We start from the raw sequence: 21109 nt of genomic DNA, 5'->3' as shown, positions 1-21109 counted from the left end.
AAGACCATAAAAAATTGTTGGTACGATTGCAACCTTCCTAGTAACTGAAAAAGAGATATTTTCACCAGCGATTTTTTAAAAAATAGTTCTGCTTTGACGATAGAAAAATGTATAAAGAAGACTTACACCTGACTTCAAGTATGCCTTCAGTAGAAATTGGATATATCGTGTCATTTGTTTGAAATTATAGTTTCGATAAAAACGCCTTTAAGATTTATTTTTAGATTCTGCTTTATTAAAACAGCTTTAATATCCAGAAAATATTTAAAAATTGAAAAATCCTCATAACAGCATAAAAATCGATTGTTTCAAGTGTTTAGACTAGAATGGCTTAATTACTATATATATAATTACTATATGATGGTAAATTGTAAGACGTAGAATTCCTGATAAATATTTTCTTATTTCCTTTTTTCAATAATTATGAAAACACTGAAATACGTAACTTTATTTTCTACAACATATATTTTTCACAAAGGCAAAACTCATACACTAAGGGGTCAACCACTAATCAACTTATAGGTTATAGGTAACTTTATAGATTTATGGTTAACGAATCACAACATAAACAATAAGCTAGATGACTATAATAAAGAATCACAAAAATATTGAAAAACCTATTAAAAACATTTTATGATGATAATTCCAAGATACAAATGCAAATGTATTTTACAGGGTTTACAAAAAACGGTTTAAATTATATATATTTGTTCAACTGTTGTATTTGTTTACATTTGAGTGAAAATGCTTGATTTTCTTAACTTTTTAACAGCTCTGTGAACATGCAACTGAAATACTTAACATCAAGTACCTGACAAAGCCTGTTTTTAGACATACTTTAATATAGTAAGTTCTCTAATAGCAATCAAGAAAACGCTGAAGCATTTGTTGACCATCTAGAGAAATACATATATACTAAAAAATGTCCCAGACCTTTGGAAGATGAATATAAATGAAATGATAATGATACCAAAATCTGCAATATTATGAAATGAAATAAAAGCCTATAGACCTATCTTACTGTTACCAGTAATATATTAGTATATCTACACATCATTTTAGGTTTGTTAACAATTATTCGACGATTGATCAGATGTATAGAATAACAGAAATAATTGAAAAAGCCTATGAAGGTAAAAATGTATGTTCAGCTATACTCTTAAATTTGACACAAGCCTTCGATAATGGCATGACGGCCTTGTTCATAAGCTACAGAAAATGTTACAAGACACTGAGCTATTGAAATCTTATATTGTAGACAGAATGTTTAGAATCAAACACGAGAAAGCTTCTCTACAATAAAAGAAGCTACAGCAGGTGTACCCAAAGACACACACTACACATGTGATATACCATAAATCTAAAATATCATGAGTACTATATTTGCTGGTGACACTGTGATTCTTGCTGTCGGAGAAAATAGCAAAGAAACCACACGAAAATTACACAACAGGCAAGTGACAATATAAATAATTGGACCGAGACTTGGAATATAATAATTAACGAAAGTACATCTGTGCGTATGCAGTTCACATATAATCAATGGCACAAGCACCAATAACAATAAATAATAATATCATTCCATATAGCAACAATGCTAAATATATCGGAATGAACCTTGATGCAAAACTTCGCTGGAAGGAACATGTGAAAAAGAAAAGAAAAGAACTGGAGAACTGAAGAAAATAAAGGAACATATATTGGTTAATTGGAAGAAAATCACAATTATCATTACATAATAAATTGCTAATATTTAAGTATAGAAACCTATATGGATATATCGAATACAATTATGGGGATGTTCTGCGAAAACTAGTATGAATCTAATATAAGTTTACCAGAACAAAGTCCTTAGAAGTATTGTAGGTGCACCAAAATACTACAGGACTGATTATTTAAATCGAGACCGTCAGATACCGACTGTCACCCAGGAAATCAAGAGAATAATAGAACTCTTGGATAACATCACAACAGAATACAGACTCAATCCTATTTTTTCACGCAAAATTCACTTGATGAACGAGGAGGCAAAAATCCCGAAACAAAAGTTCAATGCTGTGCTGCAAAAACCCTAAGTTTTTAATACCGATATATTTCTTAACAAGTAAAAGTTTGATACTCTCATTTACAACTATTGATACTTCTTTAAAAATGACATCGAAAAATATCGACCCAAATATATATCATTAAAAAATATCGATATCTTTTTAAAGTATCGATATATCTATGTATCGACATTTTTTCGAAATCCCTAATATAAAGCATAGTACTTTAAGTGGACTCGTACTTTAAGTTCGGCTCTCGTAGATTAGAATCGGGCGTCAGAACTAGAAACAAGACTAAACGTCGCGGCAAAAAAACCGCCGAAGCAATAACTGAACCACAATTAAATCGCGTTGTTGAGAATGTGTTTAACAGGAACGGTTTTCTCGTTGTTTCTGCTTGTTCCGTCGGCCATTCGATTCGATTATTGGAACAATTACTGTACTTTTGAATAAACATTATGCGCTCTTTTTTTTTATTATTCGATGCCCGTTACGTTCCCCGTATCTCCAGCGGTCGCTATATTTCCTGATTAATAGAGAAAAATGATGTCCGCAATTGTTGTTACATCTGCAATACGACTCGATCGGCCGGAGAAAATAATCGAATAAATTCTCTTGTTCATTCTTTCCTGGTGTTTTTTAGCAACTGAAATTACCGCGTATAACAGGAGACCATTGATGAATATTGGATTTAAGTGGTATAAATTACCAGCAGGATTATAAATTAATTTAAGATGTAATGTTTTATTCTTGAGGCATAATTTCGATGTATTTATCAAGTTAGCGACGTTGCCGCTTGTTTTTTGTTTATCTACGTCAGTTGATTGATGATTATATACTGAAACCACAGATCAATTCTTTGATTTCTTCTTTCTTATGAACTATATATAAATATATATATATATATATATATATATATATATATATATATATTTATATATATATTTTTATATATATTTTTTATTATTATATTTATATATATATATATAAGTCCCGGGAAGGTTCATATCGTAAAAAATATGGAATGATTGTGAGAAAAATATTAAAAATAAACATTTTATTTTCCCATATAATATATCACTGTTGCTATCATCAAAAGTGTCAAATATTGGTAGTCAAATATTTATGGGCGAGTTTGAAAATTTATTTTATGGTCATTCAACATTTTAGCACGATTTAACCACGATACCAATATAAGAAGTACCAATTTTTGATAAGTGCATCGATTCGATAACGTAAAAATGAAGTGAAAAATAATGACATATATGTATATCATATTATGAGCGAATGTGCTAACGGTAATTTCAAATCGTATTCTAGTTACGATCGAGTAAACTTTGTAACTTTATTATTATTTAGTCACAAATTTAGCCCGTGACTGACTGATCTTTGATTGACTTATGTCGTCGAAGAAGCATTTGTGACGAACTACCTCACGTGTTAACTGCTCTGATAACTAACGAGAAATAAATGATGCACCATATATGAAGTAGTATATATATATATATATATATATATATATATATATATATATATATATATATATATATATATATATATATATATATATACTACAGACTGGCCAGTGATCAAGTTAGAAATCATCCCAGAAGACATCCGGTCTTACCCAGCCTGGTTACTGGCGTGACTGGGTTCATTTTCCTTGTCGGATTTTACTCTCTTGCCTAGAACACTCACAAATTTTAAACTCATCGTCTTTACCACTGCGCCACCAAGCCACCTTAACTTATTTTTTTGTATCACTTTTGTATTTTTGTGATCTTATGTCGATATGTCTTATGTCGTGTAACTTACGAACTATCAAGACCCCTTATAATACTACCTCTACCCTTGTAAAGAAAAATAATATATGGTCATTACCCCTTTCCCCAAATCGTCTTATCTAATAAATCAATGGCTCCCTAGGTTGTCCAACAGTCTGCGGAATATCATGTAATCATTAACATTAGAACTAAAAATTCGGCGCAATTTTAATATTTCCTTTTTTATTCACTTTTTCATAGGTCACTTCATTATTTATTTGCATTTTTAACAATTAAAACATAATGAATATCAGGCATTAATTAAATTATTTGTAAAAAATGATTTAAAGTGTAGTGGAAATTCGTACTGAAATAGTAAATATGAAAATGTACAATAGTTCGTTTAAAAAGTGATCATAATAATCTTAAGGACAATCCATATAATGAATGGTGAGACTATTCGCTTATATATATTCGCGATAATCATCCTAGCCAATTTTTTACAATTTTCAAACTTTTCTGAAACATCTTTACCCCAAATTTCTTCGATGGATGTAGTTTTATACATATTAACGAAAAAAAACTTATTGCAAGTTAATTATCTCTATTTGTCAGGTTTAACCATTCTATTGCTCTAGCAAGTTTATCAAACCATCTTCTCTTCAAATAGTGCCATGACCACTTCCAGCATGCACTCGTTTGTTATACCAGATACTGAAATGGTTTCAGGTGTGTATACATCGTTCTACGGATTTTTCAACCCTTGCCCATGCTACGAAATACTAAAGTAAACCCACGCTAACATCTACGTGACTTTTAAAGGTGTGAAGTGTTGACCTTTCATGGCTTTTCAATAGAATAAAATCATAAAATAAAAATTTGATAATAATTCAAATTCCATCGTATGCTCGCGTTATTTATACAGCTCCAATAATTTTCCCCAACTTTCAAAAATGACTTAACTAGGGTTCATGTCGAATAAAAAACCATACGAAATCTAATTTTTTAGGCCTAAAATATTATACAAACAAAATATATAGGGTCTATAGAGGTCAGAGGAAACATTTTTAAAAATCTGCTAAGTTTGTTTTATTTTCTTAGTCTAAGGGCTTATTAATTAAATTGAATTAAAAACATCAATATAGATAAAATACATACACTAATACACTAAATCAATATGTATTGCATATACAATGATAAATAAGCATATCTTCTGATCATACTTTTGCTTTAAAAAGGCGCTAAGAAGAATTGGTACTATATATATTATTCAAAAAACTTTCCATCTTTCTGGCAATATGGTGATACTGTGTCGAAATAAGCTAAACCAACATTTCGCAGCGATACATTCATCGATCCATTTTTGTATTTCTTCGGATACTCAGATAGTGGCATTTCTTCTGAGAACGCTGGGTGCGATAGAACTTCCGATCCATTCGATCTGCAATAACCTTCACAAATCTTGCAATGTGTGACCTATCGTTGTCATGCAAGAGGTCGCTGGTTTTTTTTTGGAACATTACCTCGTTCAATTTATTGAATTGATATCGGTTGACATGTACAGTAGCCATTTCATTCGGTTTTAGCAACACGTAATAAAATACACCTAGTTGATTCCACGATGGATACAGCAAGACCTTCATGAACTAACCTATGATTTTTTGCCCTTGGGATTCTCGTAGTAGATCCACTTTTCATTGTCAGAAAAAAAACTTTTCTTTTTTGCTGGCCAATATATTTTTTCTGTCATTTCTGTCAAATCTGTCAAAGGTTCCATCGCCATAAGTTTCTAAAAGTGTTTGATGGACCTCTGCAGCAGATTTATACAAATCAAACAACAAAAGTTCCATGATTAGCGTCTGTATACACTAAACACTAAATGGAAAACTATCAAATTTAACAGTTAAATTGTTCAATAAGTGAGAGTGTTTAACACTTATTGATACATGAATACATGAATACTACATCTCATCATCTACTTTTTGACGAAATATTCTAGTTTAAGTGAAAATGTCGGTTCCGTGATTCCACGACATGGTCATTTCTCATTTTTGTGCCGTGAAACGACCAATTAATTTAATCTAGACGGCAGTCGCGGTGCACAAACATTCGTCTTTTTAATTAAACGCACTTCACGGAAACCATAAGTTCCTTGTTAACGGAGCGGAATCCCAAATATTCGCTCGAATATGAGGAAAAAATCCGTTATTCCGAATGAAATATTTGGTGTTGAGCAGGTGGCCCATAGAAATCGATGATGTTTAACATACATATCGGTGAGAATCTCGCTGGTTTATGACTGATGCATTTTATTATACCTTCGATAAGCAACGGCTCGGCTAGGTGGTACTCTCACTAATATGGTTTTCCTTCGTATTTGGGTTTCCATTTCGCACACCAATTTTACTTATTTTTAACCGATTTCAAAAAAGGAGGAGGTTCTATGTTCGACTACATATATAGTTATATGTTAACCGATTTATCCGTCAATAATGGACCGATTTTCAAAATTCTTTTTTTATTCGAAAGAGTGCACTTCCGAGGTAGTCCCATTGGAAAATCGAGAGAAACCCTCAGATTTCAAAGGCACGTACAATGATTTCACATATTTTCTTATCTAAAATAACCAGATATTTATATATAATGTTATTGGTGAGCTGATGTGACGGAAACACAACTCCTCAACGGTTAGGAGTTAGAGGATATTTCTTTAAATATTATGAGGACTTACAGATAACTAATTTTATACTTTGAAGTAATTTATGTAAGCTGATGATGAACGCAGGGACCGGACCGTTATATCCTTCAGGGGTTTTTGAGGAGTTTTTAGTAAGGGTTTGCTGACTAAAGTTGTTCAGTTGAAAAGACGTTCAGTTTGCTTTTTAAGCATTAACCATATCATAAGAGAAGCCGTAGAAATACCGCAAACAATCGCCTCTATGGTGTAGTAGTTAAAGCGTTCGGCTCACACGCGGAAATCGCAGGTTTGATTCCCTGCGGAGGCAATGGCTTTTTGTTGTTGGTCTAACTTGATTAAAACATTTGTCAAATCCCCTCTAATCGTTTTTTTTTCTTCTTTTTAATCTTTTTTTCTTTATATCTATTTTTCATCATACGGGCTGCACCTTTACTTGACTCATTGTAATACTTAATAAAATAACTGAATAAATATCTAAAACAAAAAAGAAAAAAAGAAAATATTTAAAAAAGGAATTAACCGACTCCGAAAATAATAAGAAACTCATTAAAAAATAAAATATAATTAAACTTAGATTTTTAACACAAAAAAAATGTTTTAAAATAAAATATGTACATAATAATTGTTCTAATAAGTAAATAAAAATAAACAAAAACCTTATTTAACCTATCTACTACACGTATTTAAATATTCTACTATGTACACATAATTTAGCTTAATATCTACTTAAACCCATTTATCTTTATCTAGTTATCAGTATCAGTTTGAAGTTGGTACTGAGCCCAAACAAGAACAAAATAATTATATAATTTTGTGGAATATACACAAATTTAAATTACGGAAAATACAAATCTAATTTAATATAACTGTTTTTTGTTTATTTTTATTTATTTATTTTTGATGTCGGTTATCTTTTAAAAATATTTTATACTATAACTTGAGCACTATATAAAAAGATTTGGTTATGGATCATTTCAATGTTTGAATTACAGAATTTTTAAACCAAGTTTGAAGATAAATAAATAATTTCCGAACTTACATACTAATTTAATAATGGAATGTGTGTTTAAACCATTCCATTGCATCTAATTATTATCTAATTTAATAATGGAATCTATCTTTATATATATCATTTTTCTGTGATTTTGTTAGTCACTGAACTCGTAAACAGTGGAACCGATTTTGACGATATTTTTTGGTTGTGTTTACCACTGGAACGTCATTACCGGTTTTTTTTAGGAAAACACACGTGATTTTCAAGAAAATGGAAAAATGTATTTATTCAAAGTATTGGTCATTTGTTCTATACATCTTGCTCATCTTTTAGGCAATTTTCCTTTGAGCAAAACCATTTATCGAACAATTTTCTCTTTTTTTCAAATTTCTCTCTCAAACTTTTTCGAAAGTGGTGAAGTGCCGCTCTGCAAAACTTGTGTTGATGCGAAAAATTGATAGTCGGTAACCGCAAGGTTTGGAGAGTATGGCGGGTGCGATAATATTTCCCATCCAAGTGCTTTCAACGCTTGCTTGACGGATTTTACTTTATTAGACGGTGCATTATCGTGCTGTAGAATTACTTTACCCTACCTCCGAGCCCATTCTGGGCGTTTTTCAACACCTCAATGCATGGTTCAAATTGATGATTTGTTGTTTCACTAGGTTTCAACAGTTCGTAATACATACTGCCACTCTAGTTCCACCAAACGCAGAGCATTGTTTTGCGACCAAAACGATTTGGCATTAGAGTTGATCGTCCAGCTTCGTCAGGTGATAACCATGATTTTTTGCACTTAGGATTTTCAAAATCAATCCATTTTTCATCACCCGTCACTATTCGAGGCAGAAATGACTTCCGATCATATCTTTGAAGTAGCGTTTCACAGACGATTTTTTGCACAAGGGCAATCTTTAAGTGTTTGTGGCATCAATCGTGAAGATCCATGTTCTTCACGTGGCCAACTGTATGTCGCATCTTTCTGTATCCGAAGAACCATCAACATTATTTATTTAGACACTAAAAAACAAATCTGTAGTCTATTCAAAATAACAATGAAGTCATGTCATTACGATGTATAATGTATTGCCTATTGCAGTTTCTAAATTCGTTTTAATACAAGACAATATTTTCCAACTCATTTTATTCTAGTTAAAAAGATATACCTCATCAGCCTATAAAATCGTTCGGTTGTTAAATGTAAACCACCAAACAATCTTTTGGTGCTTTGCTTGTTTTTATAAATTTCAAATCGCACTTGATATTTGTGGTTAGTTTGACTGAAAAGGCCAATAAATAGTCAGTACGGAAAAGATTGCGTCTCTAATCAGCAGCTAGAATAGACAAAATGGCAAAATCACTGGATAAATTAAAAACAACGTAATATTGGATTCATCGAAAAGAAAATGTCAACGTACAAAACAGGGAAACAAGATGTGTTTACATTATAAGAGCCGTTTACATTATAATGCAACTGAACCAGTAGTGTTGACTAGGCTTTCAGTAGTGGTTCAAAATGGTCAATTATTTCATTTAAATAAATTAATTTTCAAGTAAAATAAAAGTTTTTGTTTTAAAATCCTGTACTGACTGATGCAGTTCATTTAATTAATTACTTAATCAGAATTAATTTAGTTATTAAGAAAAAAACTGTATGATGTTGATGTGCATTGCTTTATTTTTCTTGATAATAATCGCGGATCTAGGCGTAAGACTACTAGTCTTCAGTTGGACTGAAGTAGCTTTGAATTGTCAATTTTATTTCTTTTTCTCTAACAAATTACTAAAATTGATTTAAAGAAGAATTAAATACATTAAACTAAGTATCACAACAGTAATTGAATATGCGAAGGTATTTTTTCACACTAAATCACTAAAAGCTCATCGCTAATATCACCAGCCGAATTCAGTAGACATCGCTTCTCAGCTTCCATTATTTTCATAAAGAACACATAAAATGTTCTTTAATTTTATAATTAAGATGAATATTTAATAAATATATAATAATTAGATCAAATAGATTCAAAATAATGTCAATATCTTCTTGTAGACCCTTGTAATTATATATAACAATAATTTATAATAAAATACTTTAAAAAATATCTTATTTTTTATTTTCTAGTCGAAGTAAGCCATGCTTTCTCGGTCACAGTCAACTAGGTGCCTCCAAATGATATGGGCCAGCAACCATCCCGACAACGGAAAAACTTCCTGCTACACCGCAAACTGTCCTCGTTCCTGGCAACTAGATCGCGACGCAACCCCAACCCTCAGCAGCCCATCAAATTTCAGTACAAAACGACGAAGAAACAGACGACCGAGCCACCATCCACATCACCAGACAAATTCCGAATTAAACCGATCGGACGGCTTAGAGCCATACGAAATTGCACGGAAGCGACCGACGACGGTCATTTGGCTCGTCGGAACGCGACAAGGGAAGAGGTGAAATTGCCGTTGAGAACAAAGAGCGAGCCGAACCTCGGAACTGAACGACCGAAACACAGAAGGAAATCCAGGAAAATCCGGGGGGATCCACATGACGGGAAAATACAACAGTTCGGTTATGAAATACAAGACGTCGATTCTTTTCTCGCTAAGGTATGAATTTTCAAAATTATCCAACAAGATAGATCGTCAGTTCTTTCAATTAAAATACCGGCAACTATTTTAGGCGATTTTTAATGACGCTGTTTATAAATGCAACTTCGAATAGTTTATATATCAGTTGATACATGGTTGAAGTAATAAAGTTGTCATCAAATCATGTCATGTCGTATATATATATATATATATATATATATATATATATATATATATTAGGGTCACTATTTATATTTCGGGAATAGAAAAAAAACAAATAGTGAAGTTGCGAATATATATATATATATTGTATATTGTAGTACTCGCCACGATGATCGATACACTTGCATACGCTTAAACCAATTTTCAAAGCATTTATTCCAGTCCGAATGAGGTATCTACAAAGCATAATTTTTGAACGCTTCAATAGCTTCTTCGGGCGATGAAAATCGTTAACCACGCAGTTTATTCTTTACGGATGAGAACAAAAAGAAGTAATTGGGTGCCAAATCAGGGTTGTACGGCGGATGACCCATCAATTCAATGTTTTGAGTGCTCACATTGTTATGATGAGGAACAATCCGGCGGCTCTTGTTTGCTTTCCTTATTTTACCTCTGGCAAACAAATGGTTGTGTGCAAATCAGAATTTACTTCTCTACGATCCTTTAGAAGCACTGTTTTAATATGACTGTTGTGATATGATATGGTACAAATTACCCGAGTGGAAAATTTACCCCAGCAAAACTCATGCTATTCTGTTCCACCGTAAGGAGATCAACGGTTATTGCCTCCAAATCAAATCAAATCCTCTGCAGAAAAAGCAAATTCCCAATCCTCCAGAAAGCGATTTTGTATAAGATGCTAGTCCGTCCAGTCTACCTCTACGGGGCACAGGTGTGGTACAGGGACGTCTCTGAGAGATAACTTGCACTACTCCAAGTGTTCCACTCCAAAAAAGTCCGCGCGTGACTCAATGTCCCATTATTTATGAGGAACGTGAAGAGCCACCTCGAATCAGGCATCCCTACCCTTCCATAAACCTCGATAGCTAAACCAATTACGTTAATCCCAGGGTCTCTGTCGTCCGCAAAATTTCTCTATCCGAAACCCGAAATAACATCAAACAGCAAAATACCATTTGGTTATAAGTGTCTCTTTTGTTTTCTTATACTGAAAGTTTAAAGGGTGAAAATGTTCTTATACTGATGACTGAGTGATGAATAACTTATACTGATTTAAGTACTGAATCACTTTGCACCAACATTCCACGTGTATTGATGGTTACCGTTAATCCTTTTTTTAAAGGTTTGAATTCAGGAGCTATTTAATTAACAACGCATTGTTCTAAAGACAGCCGGATAATTCTTCAAAGAAAAACGATACTGCATTTCTTTACTATCTGTGTATCCGGATACACAACACTTCCTAAATCGAGAATGCATTATATCGTACCCTCAACTAATATTATACATTCTTCCCTACGTAAGACTCCATAAAAATGGCGCACCAAATAAATAAACAACAAACGTACTATAGAAACGAAATGAACCAATCAAATGCTTTCGCGGCTCTTAACATAGAAATTAAAATAATAGGTTCAAAGCAGTGACATCTAGATATTGGACACCGCGAAACATTTGCCGGAAATTGCCTGTGAAATAAAATCTTTATTTTTTTGTGACTAATACTTTGACTTGCCCTACTCCAAATTAAACAATTCTGTTTATTTCTTTCATAATAATAATGAATTTAATCCGAAAAGATATTTTCTGATTAAAATAGATGGAAATATTAGGTTTATGACTTAATTTGTACAAACTTCGTCACTTCATCATCATCAAATTTATTTCATATAAAAATACGAATATTTCTCAGTTTGGAAGTGAACAGGACTTTCCAAGTGAAGGGAGCAACGTAAAGTTGAGGGTTCTCATACTAAGTTCAAAATCACTACTTCTAAAACATTTATTCCTAAGATTACCCGTTTCATAAAACATAACATCCATATTAAGAACACCACAAACTATATAAAAAAAAACTTGGACTTATTAGTCCATAACGATCCCGCATAACACTTAAAAAATATTATATGTTGATAGTTTGACCAAAGAGAAGGAAATTATAATGAATATCACAGTTTTTGGATCTTAATATAGTCGGAACCACCATCACATCAATCTAAGTAAATCTCGCCACTGTTGACGATCGGTCGCAACTGTTCTGACCTGGAAAATGCTTGTTAGTCTCATATTTTTCAGATCGCTCTCTATCATATTCAGTCTGTAAAGATCAGCAAGTTTCAGTCTCAGGTCTCAACTTCATACTGATTGTGGAATCAATCAAATCATAATTGAGATTATGGCATCGTAATTAAATAATTTAATCTAATTTAAAAGAGAATAATGTAGAATTGGTCTTAAGCATCGAATATGAATGATGTTAGACCAAAAAAGTAAGCAAATCATCAATTGCTCTTGATTCCTGAATTTCTTCATTCAGATCGTCTAAGTTGCCAAGTCATCTATACTATTGTATAAACTTGACAAACGGGCAGAATAAATTGGATGTTACAGACCCATCTCACTGTTACCTACGATATCCAAATTATTTCAGAAACTGCTATTAAAATGTCTTAAAACACTTATAAAAATGGAACCAAGCAAGTACATAGAATAACAGCAGTTTTTAAGAAAGCGTTTGAAGAAAAGATATAGTGCCCTGCAATATGCGTAATGACGGATCCCCGATACTTCAAACAGAATAAGTGACATACCTCCGTATTCATCTATATGGCCAGTTAAATTGAAAATATCGCGTAAGACAAGAAGCAGATCACATCATGCTCAAAATCAAGGAACTATACTGGTTAGTCGGAAGATTCTCCCAACTTGATCTAAAATCAGAGAGTTCGGTCATCAATTTGTTATAAATCCTATTTGAACTTATGGATTCAAATATTGGATTGCACTAAAAACATACCTACTTGTAATCCAATGAGGCCAAAACAAAATGACTCGATTAATTACCCATGCTTATCGCTAAATAACCAAGAAAGAACTACACGATAATCTCGAAATCAAATGAATTTACAATGTTATTTAAGATTTTGTATTAAAACATAAAATAAGGTTACTAAATCATAGCAAGGTAGAAGCAATACAGCTAACACAGCAAATAACATGCAAGAAATCAGAAGACTGAAGCAAACTAAACCGCATGAACTTGTATTTTGTATAAGTAACTAATCTTGGTTTTAGTTTCTGATAGTCTAATTTTAATATGGGAAATGCATACTAATAATGTATTTATCCCACACTCATCCTGCTTACATATTGATTCAAGTATAACTGAACAATTGTGAAAAATAAATTTTATAGTTTAAAAGTGTACTAAACATATATAATGTAAGACGTAATTAATTTTAAAAAATGTATTTCAAATAATCGATCTGTACGTATTCTAGGTCTGTATATATGTCTCTGGATTCCTGGTGACATGTACATTGCAGGTAATAATAGCTGATATCAGGTGATTGCATGTATTTTAATCCATATTTATTAGTGAAAATGCAAAATATCAATGTGAATACCTATTAAACAACTTAACTGTAAAATTCAATGACAGTTATGATGAATTTTCACATTTCTCTACATAAAAAGCAGTTTTCCCTTCGGTATTACTTTTATTATTTAATTCGGAGAAATTTGTTACCGAAAAACATCAGACAGTTTTAGAGATTTGTGGTGATTCTAAAACCCAGCTCAAACTCTCAAAAAACTTCCAGATAACTTAGCAGTTAATGAATCAACTGTTTCCAGGCGTTTGTTTATACGCGACAAAAAATATATAAAAGAAAAGAAATTTGCTACCGCAGGAACTGACTGAAAATTTAATTTTATTGCTGTTAATTTTGCCATGCAAAAAATGAAGATTTTTCTGAAGCATATTGTCATTTATGATGGCCCATGAGGGCCCTTTACATCGATACCATAGCGGTATATGCAAGGTCATAAGGTCTTTCTATGAATACGAAGATCTAGTGCGTTACGAGTTGATAAAACAACAAATAATCAATTGAACAAATTAAATGATCTATTGTTGTCCGGAAAGACTGACAGAAGCGAGTAACAGGTGCAAAGTTATTGTCTTGCATGAAAACGCACCGCACGTTGCAGAGGTTGTGAAGAATACATCAATAACTTATTCAGATCGGTTCAGCATTGTCTTCTAGCATACAGTTTCGAAATGCAGCATCGTTCTTTCGATGCGGTATCACGATGTTGCTAGAAAGATCTATATTTTTATTAATATATATTTGTACCAATTTTTCTCAATTAGTGCATATCATAACATAAACCATAATATAAACCCAATTTGAACATATGTTTAAATATACGGTTGCACTAATACATCAAACCAACTAGTAATCCAGATTAACTACCAATAGTTGTCGCTATAATAAAACGTAATAACGTAAGAAATAAGGAACTGCTCGATAAAATCGAAATCAAATGGATTTCAAATGGAAATCAGAAGGTTTCGTCTTAAAAGACCTTAGAAAAGGATAGCTTAAGTCGTATAATTTTATTTTAATTTGGGAAATATATAATGTGTTTATTCCGTACTCGCCTTGCTTGTGTATTAATGCTTGTATAAAAGAACAGTAGTAATAAATTAATTTGTCAATTAACATTGTATTAAGCATATCGAATGTAAGATGTAATTAATATAAAAAATAAGTGTGTGCTCAAAGTAATAAAAACACCAGAATACATGCAATCACCTAATACTTTCGGTACTTGGACTTAAAACACTTAAAATCTCCAAAAATGTCAATTTGCTTCCATGTTTTTATTTACTCGTTACATAACAATCGCAGTGTCCAGCGCATTCAATGTAGAGCTCTATTATTATACTGTGTGTCCAGTGAAAACGTTCAAATTTCAATTTAATAATTTCATATTTAAAGGGTTCTAATAAGTATGACATTGACCGTATTTACAAAAAAGAAACAAGCGTAAAAAAATCTTGCTTTAAAAAATCTGAAACGACAGTAAAAGTCGACACGGCTAAAATTTCACTTGTTTCACACACTGCACGTGCGCACTTCCGAAATTTGTTTAAATCCGTCAGAGCGCGAAAAATTGACAGAACTCCACCTGAATGACGGTATTTGCGATTATGTTATTGGCGGATAATTTTAATTAGTAATAGAAAAATTAACATATATGGATAACTATGAATCTAACAATTTGATACAATTTTTCTTTTTGAATTATATATATATAGGGATAATAATAAAATTTGGTAAGTTTTGATTAATAATTTAAGTTTAAGTTACCCTCTACTTTGTTATTTTATAGCTAAGAGTATAATATAAAAGGACATTTATTATTTGTAACATGTCCGAAGGCTATTAGGAAATCTGTACAAAAATATTAACATTATATTAGGAATCAGAATGAAATAACAGCCATTCATATGACAGTAAAGGAATGGTACAATATGCTGTATTTTACAAACAAGAAGGAACTGGATAGAAAACCATGATAAAGGTAATATTTAACAATTTTTATATTTAAGTATGTTTACTTTTCTACTCTAATTGTAGATATCGAATATACAATAAGATATAGCAAGTAGCTAAATAGCAATTGTTGATAACTTTTCGTAAGATTAAAATGAAAATCCAGTAAAGAAATGCTGAAAGAAAAGGAAACAGAAAAGTATCTTGTATAAAAAAACATACAATTAGTTTTTGAAATTACCTATATTAATAAAAGCAATAGTAAAATTAAAATTAGTAATTATTTTAGTATTATTCCTATATGGTAAATATTAGTAATACTTTATTAAAATTGGATATCAACAAAACTACTTAGTAAAGAGAAATAAAAAAGCAATTTGAATTTAATTTGAAGAAATTTGTGATTTATTCTTAATGTGATGATTAAAACTTAATGAACAAAACTATTATTTAAACTCTAAAAAATATTAATATAAGGATAAATAGGCATCCAGTAGCTTTTTCACTATCATCATACATTTTCTTTGCAAATGATTTATCGTCAACAAATTATTGAGAGACTCTATTGCCATGTTGGTATTTACATCTGTATTTTTGGCCCCCTCATCCCTTAAGTAATACCTAAAAAACAAATATACAGTACATTACCGTAAAATTATATGTACCTCGTTAAGTTATTTATAAATTCCATTCCATCAAAACTTACCAAATATTATTATTATCCCTATAAACATAATTCACAAAGAAAAATTATCAAATTAGATTCATAGTTCTCCATATATGTTAATTTTCTATTATTAATCAAAAATATCAGCCAGTAACCTAAATCGTAAATACCGCTATTCCAATCAGGTGGTGTTCTGTCAATTGTTCACCGTCAGACGGATTTTTAAAAATTTCGGAAGTGCGCATGTACGGTGTGAACAAATGAAATTTTGGCCCTGTCGACTTTCAGTATCGTTTAAAAATCTTTTGTCTCAATGACAACTGTAACAATTAAACAAAGCAATCATATATATTTATTGCCCCGTAACACAATAACCACAAAAGTAGAAAACCTCATTCGCTGTGTGAACGTGCATCTTTCAAAGTCGTCACAATTATTAAGGGGAATATACGGGTTGCTAGAGCTCGGTGTTTCCCACGCTACAACGTATAATTTGGTAGGTAAATATACAGCAACATCTTTTAGTTAACGTTTTCATGCGCCATTATTACTGTTAATAAAAAAGGTGTCGCCATCAATATAGAGCTGGAATTTTAATGAGCAGTCAATAGATAAATCCAATCAATTCGATGGCATTTATGTTATTATATCCTATTAATAAATATTTTAAACGGTAATTAGCTTACTGTAATGTGTTAATGTTTCGCTGTAAAATAATGTATTTATTATTTTAACTATGAATTCAAGTATTTGGTACACACTTTCTTTCGACCGTAATTATTTCATTAATTTTATGTTTTTATGTCTATCTTTCTAACAAGGTTTCAACAGTCGAAGAACACTTCCAAAAACGCATATTAAGTGATTTGAAAATGTTTGTTGGGTGATAAGTTCGTCATATATTCCTCACATACTTATATTAAGGATATATTAAGGCCGTATGAGAAAAATATTGATATATCGGTTTCGATATTTTAAAAATATATCAGAAAACCGAATATATATCAGTTAATTTTAAGGGTTTATACATTATATTTTCATATATTTTATTATTTATATTATATTTTTGAAAAAATATCGAAAAATATGGGGCAAAAAATTTTTTTTTTTTAAATATCGATATATCGATATTTTTGGTATCCCTAACTTATATGGCCAAATCCACCTTTTAACGGGCAACGCAACAGTAAGCCCCAATGGATTAATAAATTATATTATGGATCCAAAAGATTAGCGTCACTTTAGTTAAAAAGAGATAGAATGAAGTATAATGCGTGCCAACATGGAACCAAATCTAACTTTAACCGACAAACTATTGTGGCTATTTTAATTAATTGTAGTTTCCTCAATGTAAAATCCTTATATGCATTAGATGTACTACAATAATAAAATAAATTATATTTTATACTTTTACATTTATATTTTGTTGTCAGGGTCAAAATAAAAGAAAATTTAAATTTGGCACGGCAACGTTGCATTATAAATTTTGATGACGTGCATTGGCTGTTTTTTCGAAGGTATCTATATATATATATATATATATATATATATATATATATATATATATATATATATATATATATATATATATATATATATCGCTTAACTAAATATATGCAATAACGTAATACGACCGAGTAATGTAACTTTGCAATATGACAATGTTAATACGCCTATTGTAAAATATCAACCTTTAGCACTAAAAGAAAATGTCTAGATCTTCATCAATACGCAGTTATTATACTCTAGGATTTCGAAGATTCTTTGCCAAACTTTGGACCCTATTATATTATGTTAATCTATTAATATGAGTAATATGAGAAAGAAAAATGCCCCGAGTTTAAAAGGGATTTTTCGTTTTTATTGGTGTTGTAACGGTGTTACGTTGTTGATGACGTGCATTGGTTGTTTTATTGGAGGAACTATAGAAAGTTAAATTCGATGGTTTTAGCATTTCTCTACATAAAAGATCATGTTTCTATTTAGTATTATTGTTTTATGCAGGGTATACCGACGCTACTATGGAACTCTCAGAATTACATTTAATTACATTCATTACTTTTCTTGTTTCATTTGAAGAGTTATTGGATGAAAATGTTTCTCAAATAACTTTCAGCTACCTTGGAAGATGATGAATCAGAGAATCTCCAGAGATCTATACACGATGGAGAAGACCCAAAAAGGGGAAAATGGCTACCACACTCACGAATTCACTGACACGAACAATTTCAGCATGCTTGACACGCTTCAGTTTTCTGTAAATTATTATGAATGGTTATAAGACAGGTTCAAGTTCAAAAAATATTTTTTTAGTCTTGTTATATGGTCTTGCAGTGTGCAATTTACCATTTAGAATTAGCACTGTGGTAGGAAACCCAAATAATGAGTAAAGAGTGTTTTTTAATTTCTGTACACGAGGATTTAGGGTCGAAATGGCGCGAATTCACGTATTATTAATACAGGAAGTGTCCTTTTATGAACCTTTCTGTGATTGAGTTTGTGAATTTAGTGAATTTTGTGAATGGCACCCCTGTTTCTTGTTAAATATATGACTTGTCTCGATACAAGAGCTCGTATAGAAAGGAGGAAGAAAAGTTAGTAGAGGACGCTGTGACTTGTATCGAGTTGGTATAAATTACCAGGGATCAAAATAAAGTTTCTCTTTTGTTCCAAGGCCATAAGTGGTGTATTAATTCCGTCCCGTCCCGAATCATAAGTGATTCGTAAAAGGTTATGGGCCCAGAATTCTCGGTGTAAATGAGAAGTAGTAAAGTTACGACGGAGAGTGCAGGGGAATAAAGATTAGATAAAGTTTTTAGTTCGGTATAGTATATATATAATTATATATACACGAAGGAAAGTGGAAGTAACAAGATGGCTGTATGCAACAGACGGAAATTAATTTCGGAGCACTAAAGCACTCAAAGATCAATGACCATCAGAAGGAACACCAGAAAACTAGAAAAATGTGATCTTGAGTTATCAGTAAGAAGGAAGAAAACATTGTAATCAATGTAGTAAATAGTAATGGAGTAATTAGGAGTTTAGAATCAATCACGTGTATAATATTCAAGGATCAATGAAGCACTAGTAAACTAGTAACATGGGATCCAACAGAATTATCAGTAGGATAGAAGGAAACATTCTAATCAATGTAGTAATTAGTAATGAAGTAATCAACAGTTTAGAAAATCAACCACGTGTATAATTTACAATGACCAGGGAAACACTAGTAAATGAGTAACATGGGGTCCAACATAATTATCGGTAGGATAAAGAAACATTGTAATCAATGAAGCAATTAGTAATGGAGAAGAGATTAGAAAATCAACCATGTATTAGTTGCAAAGACCAGATAAGTGTTGAAAACTAGAAATAAGGGGTCCAACAGAATTACAGGTAGAATGAAAAGCTATTGAACCTAATAAAGAAGAGTTTAGTTAGAAAGCATTAAAATTGATATAAATATCAGTTCAATACAACTGGATCCAAAGTGAAAAAAAAATCAAAAAAGCAGCAATAGAAGAGATTAAGATTCATCAAAAACACATAATTTACTGACTGCTTGAGGAATTCTACATAGAAGATTATTACACAAATTGAAATTAATATTAACACCAGCAAAAGTGGAAAATAATTTAGTTATAATTTAAAAGATCAATTTGGCAAACCAATGGAAGTCAACTTCAATATGGATAATAGTAAAGAAATAATTAAAGATATATCGTTTAGAAAATATATAGAGAGACCAATATAAGGCGAGCATAGAAAATTCCAAAGAAGAATCTGTGAGTAAACCGATGCAGACAGTTTTGCAACAGGAAGAAGAAAACAAGAATGTGAGTGATGAAAAAAAAAATTTCAAGAGCAGATAACAGACAGTGATGATGAACCTGATGAAAATGAACCTATCTTGTCTAAATTGAAGGAAACCAATTCTAGAAGAAAGGAAATTAGACGACCATGGTATGTTATGGTATGTTTTCATTAAAACAAGTCAATGATAAGAGAAAGTTAAAAAAAGTAATGGATCAAGAACCTGATTATTTAGCTTTATCCGAAGATGAAGAAGAAAGCCCTAAGCAAAAATATTTAAGATTTGATAAAGTCTAATGCACTTAGACAGTTCTGGGTTATATTAAAAAGATTCTGATTTCGAATTGGAAAATGGAGTGATAATGATTCTGATAGTAATGGAAATAACAAAATATTAGGATTTCATTCTGATGAATCTGGTCTAGATGAAAATAAGAATAAAACAAAGGGAACTGTGAGGAATGTTAAAAGAAAAGAAAAAAAAGTGAAATTGAGTTGAAACTAATAGGTGAAGATAATAAAGGTAGAAAACTGGAGAAAACAAAATTGAGTACAATATTAGAAGCAGAAAATGGAGATAGTGGGATCAACTAGTTATGATACCTCAGTAATACCAGAAGACCATGGGCTAATGTAAGGTAGAAGTGGACCTGAAGGAACAAGTTAAGCAGACTGCAGTGGTGACCAATTAATTATGATACTTCAGTAATACCAGAAGACCATGGACTAATGTAAGGCAGAAGGGAACTTGAAGGAGCAAGTTATGAAGACTGGTATGGTAACCAACTAGGAAGTTTTAATGGATTCATACCATTTGATAAAAATTAATTCGAAGAGAAATACATGTGTATGTTTGGCATCCCAAGAACAAACTATAAAATCGATATTAAAGTGGACAGTGTTTTGGCGACTATTTCTATGATTGTTCAAAAAGAGAATTGTTTTTAAGTAGAAAACTGACTGTTACCTTTGTTTATCACATAATTGTGTAGATTCTTTTGATTAAATTATTAAT

General features: G+C 31.5%; 1 protein-coding gene across 1 annotated transcript in view; it reads left to right on the top strand.

Moving 5' to 3' along the window:
- Positions 1-21109, top strand: part of LOC143190751 (uncharacterized) — a 41968-nt gene that overhangs the window by 11050 nt on the left and 9809 nt on the right. Inside the window, exon 2 of the mRNA XM_076395303.1 lies at positions 9623-10101. Coding sequence (XP_076251418.1) covers positions 9676-10101 — 426 coding nt within the window. The 5' untranslated portion in view covers positions 9623-9675. The remainder of the gene's footprint in view (positions 1-9622; positions 10102-21109) is intronic.

Source organism: Rhynchophorus ferrugineus, unplaced genomic scaffold (genome assembly GCF_030347505.1).
Source record: "Rhynchophorus ferrugineus isolate W39M unplaced genomic scaffold, kcgeb_rfMv2 rfM2, whole genome shotgun sequence".
NCBI lineage: Eukaryota > Metazoa > Arthropoda > Insecta > Coleoptera > Curculionidae > Rhynchophorus > Rhynchophorus ferrugineus.
This window is presented reverse-complemented; position numbering and strand designations above follow the sequence as displayed.